At 39.7% G+C, this 6,045-nt stretch overlaps 1 protein-coding gene across 2 annotated transcripts in view; it reads right to left on the reverse strand.

Annotated features, from left to right (window-relative positions):
• Positions 1-2,666: 2,666 nt before the first annotated feature.
• The window catches only part of LOC111246387 (exportin-4-like), a 14,522-nt gene continuing 11,143 nt past the window's right edge, over positions 2,667-6,045 (reverse strand). The window contains exons 13-15 of one of the 2 annotated variants that reach the window (XR_002671653.2): positions 5,720-5,989; positions 5,058-5,525; positions 2,667-4,594 (exon numbers count right to left, since the gene is read on the reverse strand). Coding sequence is in view for 1 of the 2 variants with exons in the window: in XM_022795891.2 (XP_022651626.1) it covers positions 5,331-5,525; positions 5,720-5,989 (465 nt within the window). In the remaining variant the exon portion in view is untranslated. Of the gene's footprint in view, positions 5,526-5,719; positions 5,990-6,045 lie in introns of both variants that reach the window. The other variant, XM_022795891.2, reaches the window with a different exon arrangement.

Raw genomic sequence — 6,045 nt, forward strand, 5'->3', positions numbered from 1 at the left:
TCACAAATCGCAATTATGCCATTATGCCGCTTTCTCCGAATTACATTACCTCGGATATCGCTACTATCGGCTATGTTAGCAGGCAGACACGATCCCGAGACGGCAGAATGTGATTTGGCTAAGGTCTGTTGCACATGAAGCTGACTACTTCCGTAATAAATTAGGTCGTCTCCACAGAAGACAACTGACGCCACAGTGCTGGGCCTGTGTATCTGGTCAAGTAGATTTTTAAGTAAAATTTAGAAAAGAAAACGGCTTAAGAGATCATCCTGAATGTCTCCTGTAGTCTGGGTAAATGCTGGCAAGTCGGTGACTTCATCACTTATTGTCACCCCGTTCTCCTAAATCAACCACGTTCAGCAAAACGTTAACGTTGGCAAGAATGGTTAATGCTAAATTCCGTAAGGCGGAGTCGATGGCTACTTCGAAGACCACAAACACTGCGCAGGTATATTGTTTAGAGCTACTTAGAATTGAAATCGGCAAGTAGGATCTTGCAGATCACGTCGATCGAATGACCTTTCTTTAATCCGTTGCCTTTTCACGACAATAAATACTACCACTATTTTTTTCTCTGTATATATTCACACCTGTTGCATGGTACATATTGATGGCGATCGTGAACTGCGAAACCGGACTTCAGTTGCCCGCCCCTATTAGTCTTATGTTATAGGTATGTCACGCGTAAAACTCTGTTATCGATACTGTTGTGTAAAATACTCGACTACGTCAGTAATGATTGTCCTCATTCCGATAAAGTACTTTATTACTATTAAGAATAAGTATTCGTCATTTTTTATTAGTACTTTTCTTAGTAAATAGTTACCCAGTTTTGTTACCTCATATCAAGCAATTACGAAGGCGGATTATCTTTTAAGTGCATTATCCGAAAAGCAGCAAGTAGGTATAATTACTAATAACAGGCGGAGACTAACATAGAATGCCTCACCAATGCAGTGATTTGGAAAACCTTAAGTAGAACAAACGTTGTTGATTCGAGAATTATATATCATAAAATGTTTGCAGTTCTGATGTATTGATTTTAGATATTCAAACTTATCTTTAGCGGCTTATAGGGCTTGCTTTACTGGAATCAATTTCTTCAAGTGTATTCCAGCTTACAGGTTACAACATCTACGATTTTTGTTTTCGAACTGGTCTTGGTCCTTCTTATCTTGGTCCCTTCTTGTACTTGCGGTGTTTTTTTGAATCAATTCCGCGACCAAAAGCTAACAATTAGATGTCAGAGAAACCGAACGCAAGTGGCAAGTACGTAATATGGACAAAGCTGCCTAAATGTTTCCAGCTTCACATCTGGTACCGCCGCTAACCATAGCTTCTGATGGCTGGGCACTCCAGATACGAAATGAAATGTGTTTACGCCCTGTGTTGAACCTAGACCATCTTACATGTCTTCAACTATAGTAGGCGAGAATTTTACCGTTACACCTCTAAATGCTATCACGAGGGCGAGTGTAGAAAGGTATAGCCTCGTACCAGCAAACCGATAAAAATATGCTTGTATTAAGCTTTCTAAATCAAGACCTATATCTTCAATGTCCGTTCATTGTTGCTGAAACAACTCGGCTTGATTTACATTAAAGTTAACTAGCAAAATGTATATGAGTCGCTTACTTCGAGTAACGCTATAATTCCTGTTTCTAGCAATAATTCTGTTAGAATACCTAAATTTAATTTTAAATTTAAATAAAAAGCGTGAATTCAAATAAGACAGGAATGGTTACTCTTTCATTTATGTTAAGACCGCCCAAAAATATTGTACCGGAAAGCCTTTTTCTTTTTTCCAAAATTCCCGGTAACTTCAGATGCCTCCTTCATTGCTAATACTGTGACTAAAAAAAGGTATATGAAAGAGCTTACCGAACGTTAGACTTACCTGTCCCGTACATCTATTTAAAAGAATAAACCTAAGGTAATTTTGTCGCTGATCAGGCTGGCGAAGTGTTTCGCTTGGATTGCTTTCGGCGTTTGTGAGAATTTATTATTTAGAAAAAAACAAATTATAGAAAAATGTATTATTGATTGCTATATCGACATTACATCAAGACAAGAATCTTTTGTTATGTCAGTTAACCCTGCGAATGAAGCTTGACAAATCATCCAGCAATTTAGGAGTACGATATATATATATATATGCGTTCGGAATCATATCGTAGACGGTAATTACAACTTTTCTTATTTCCATAGCCTGGTCTGACAAAGAAAATGTAAAACTTACCTGTAAGAAATATCGTATCCAGAATTGAAAACTCAGAAATTCGAAACACTTATGCTACTTGCCTGGTACAAATGGCCTACTTGGTACAATTCCCTGACAACTATCATGCAGGTCGCTTCCGATACTAACCTACTATAATTTGTATGGTATATTATTGGTTTTTATTACTCGTATGTGGATTAAATAATGCAAATGCGTGTTAAAATGCTAAAGTAGGCAACAGATAATCCGTTAGCAACAACCGAGATAAGACAGCTAAAACGTATGGATGCATATAGAACCTATGTCAAGGATACAGTGAGGTATGGTAACGGCGTTTTACAGAGGATCTGTTTTTGAAGTCTTGGAATTTTCTACGAAGTGCGTTAATTGTTGCTAGGCGCCAGTTGATCGATCTCTAGAGCTAGCTAAGAAAAACACGTCATGGTCCTGCATAGGAATGGTACAAAATACTTAGAAGAGGTGGCGTGTTCACCCAACACAACAGCTAGCACACCTCTTCCTAGCGGAATCACATTTATTGTTTTGTTGTGAATTATCCATCTATCTTTCCATATCTATATATATTTATATATAGAGTTAATCCCATGCCCCCTTTTTATTGTCTTTTTACAAGAGCTACGCATTCATATTGTCAGCGTTCTTTTGGACAATGTTCCTGTTATCGCTTGCATGTAAACGTAATATATTCGACTCAATTGAACCGTTATAGAACAACTAAGCGTTGAAACTTCACCGCCATCGCCACCACCGCCGTTATCGTAACTTTTCTTTAATAACTGTATTTAGTTATTGTCTTCGACCCCTTCTCAGTCTTCATAATTATGTATGTCAATTGATTCAGCATCGGTCATCAATACCGTACACACGCTGCCATCCAGTCGCCCGAGTCTCGATACAATCCTCCGACGCTGCCTCATTGTTTCACAATTAATGTATAATGATGACAAACATTACCTATCAATAAGCTTCGTTCCTTTCGGCTTCTTCTATTATCTTGTACAAGCGTATTAGTGTCATGTCGTAGGTCCTTTCTGTAGTGGACTATGTATATCTACTGATTACATCACGGTTAAACTTGTAGAAAACGTAAGGTGCAACAAAGCCTTACGTTTGAACGATATGTCCACCACTGCGTACTAATAGTAATAATTACATCCAAAGATATTGTTCTATGCATATACCCAGATTTCATTTCATCGGCAATGATGTCTCCTATGGCTCTCTGCTGCGTATAATCCTAAGAAATTTCATGCTTCTTAACCTATTAAACTGGGCTTTCGTATCAAGAAACCAAAAAGACAACCGGATTGACGTAAACAATCGTAATGAGGGAGGTCCACAGATTCCTGTTCTAGGTTAGACGATGAATCGACCTCACCTTCGCCCGCCCAACTCACCATACGTATCAATTATTATGTGTGAATGATGATTATGTTTCTTAGTCACCTTTCGTTCACACTTTCATCCGTCACGTCACGCGTCTAGTAAACTTTGTGAAAGAAAGTCAATCTGCATAACCCATATATATATATATATATATATATATATATATATATATATATATATATATATATATATAGCCCTCAAATTATGTGTAGTTGCTTGCTTGAGATCTAATTGTACATTCGGACGTTGCAGTTATAGCGTTGCCATCGCTACACTGTTGACATTCACCGCATAGAATCGACGCAGCTTATCGAATATCGAGCTTATCCACAAAATGTTTCGTACTACTTGCTGCTAATGTTACGCCGCAGCTTGGAATAAAAGCGAGGCACACGCGCACCTCATATCATCACAACAAGTGTCCTCGTTCCCATCCGTTATGATAATATTAGTAATAATCTTTTCTTCCAATTTCTTCCCATCAGCCGACGTGTCCGAGACACACTAACTATACGGAAAAGTGACTTCGGAATGTGAAGTTCTCTTATGTAATCAATTACGTCAGTCCTCTAATGTTTTAACCCGCCCTGCTGCTATAGAAAGTCATATCGTCAACGCAAGGCTCATCTTTGGTAGATGGTAGCCCACCTACTCGCCCTCTCTTTTTCCCTCTCGCTCGCTCGTTTTCCTCCACTTGTCCGCCGGCAGTTATAGCGAGAGATGTAGGGAATAACTTCAGCATGATGATAATAATAATAATATTATTATTCATACTATTTAAACACTCGAAGAAGTGTACAATTGTGAGGTGTAAATAGTACGACAGCAATGAGTATGTGGCATTATTGTACTCCCATACCAAAAGTAATTACCGACGAGCGTAGATGGCGGCGTGATCGTTTGCTTGTTACACAGCCAACATCATTGTGCTTACGCCGCCGTTATTATGGCGGTATCTGCTTTGATCTGCAACAAACGGCGAATATGACTGAATTGAACTATCGAAATCTACTTTGCCGCATACAAAATAAATTATTAGGGACCATAAAGAAAACGAAAGTATGTAATATATCAAGACGCCTTGTGGGTTGCCAGAAGTATGTATCTAGCATAAGCGTCGGATGACGCACCACAGCCATTGTATTAGAGGGACGTATCCTCAGCCGCCTATGCCTGTGCATATTAGACGTTCACTTATGATTGTAATAGATATTAATCGACTATTATTGCGGTAAAATTTTTTTCCACCAATAGTCAATGAGAAAACTGTATGCAGGAGACTCAATAACATCGCTGTAATGCTCACGAAAAGAGACAGCGTTTTTCATGCAAACAGTGTGTAAGTATCCTTTACAATAATAGGTTCGCTGTTTGAGAGAACCCTCTGAATCGGCGCAAGTCGCACATGGTGTTCCAAAGCCAGCCATACCTTCAACCAATTGTTCGTTGCAAAACTATTGCTCCAAATCACGCGTATATGTCCTTGATTATGCTGTCGGGCCATCCTGTCAAACTGCATCCGTCTGTGTCACTTGTTTACTAAATGAAGGCAGCGATGACCACACGGATTGAGCCCCTGACAATTCTTCGGAACTAACTCTGCTATGCTGACAGAGCTGTACAGGGCAGTCCATGGCAGGTTGTAGTTCAAGGGCTGAACTACATACTGTGTATACCTAACGTCTGCTCATAAACATGCGATCTATTTCACGCAAAGGAAACCGCGAACTTTCGTAGTAAATGTCTCAAAAGCGGTGCGGAACTTTACGCGGTTATGTCGGTCAGGCACCATTTGCACACTTTCGGTGAGTTGTGAAAATGCCTCGGCAAGCCGCTGCTTCAGCGCTTCGTCAGTCTGAGAATTAACCATCGATTCGACCAATTCTTTGTAGAGGTTCTGTAAAAGACGCAATAAAGAGTACATTCTACGTTAAATTTGAATTGAACTAATGACGCAGACAACAGCCAAACATGAAGCATTTTGCTCAGCGAATATCCATGGGAAGGTATGTTGTGGCACGCGTCTGCAATTGGATTCATAGGACAGTAACTATATAAATTGCAATGGAAGAGAAATTAACATGAACGTACTGGATAACAGCACATGAGAGGGAAGACAGCGCTGCCTGCCATCGTAGTCAGATCGGAGTCAAGTGGTTGTAGAAGTGTCATTTCGAGAATTAACCGCAGGAATGGTTGCATTAGCTGGTGGACGACTGGTGGAGTCTGGCCCTGTGATTGAATAATGTTTAGTGCAAACCCGGATACGAAATCAAGGCACGAAGATGCCACATCTGGCGTGAAGTCTGTTAAGCCAAGATGGACAGTACCAAAGATGTTCACCAGCAGGGGTTCAGGCAGCTAAAAAAAGAAAGCATAATTTTACTGGTAGTGTAAGAAGTGCCCAATTATATATA

This window comes from Varroa destructor, unplaced genomic scaffold, assembly GCF_002443255.2.
Source record: "Varroa destructor unplaced genomic scaffold, Vdes_3.0 BEIS01000003.1, whole genome shotgun sequence".
Lineage (NCBI taxonomy): Eukaryota > Metazoa > Arthropoda > Arachnida > Mesostigmata > Varroidae > Varroa > Varroa destructor.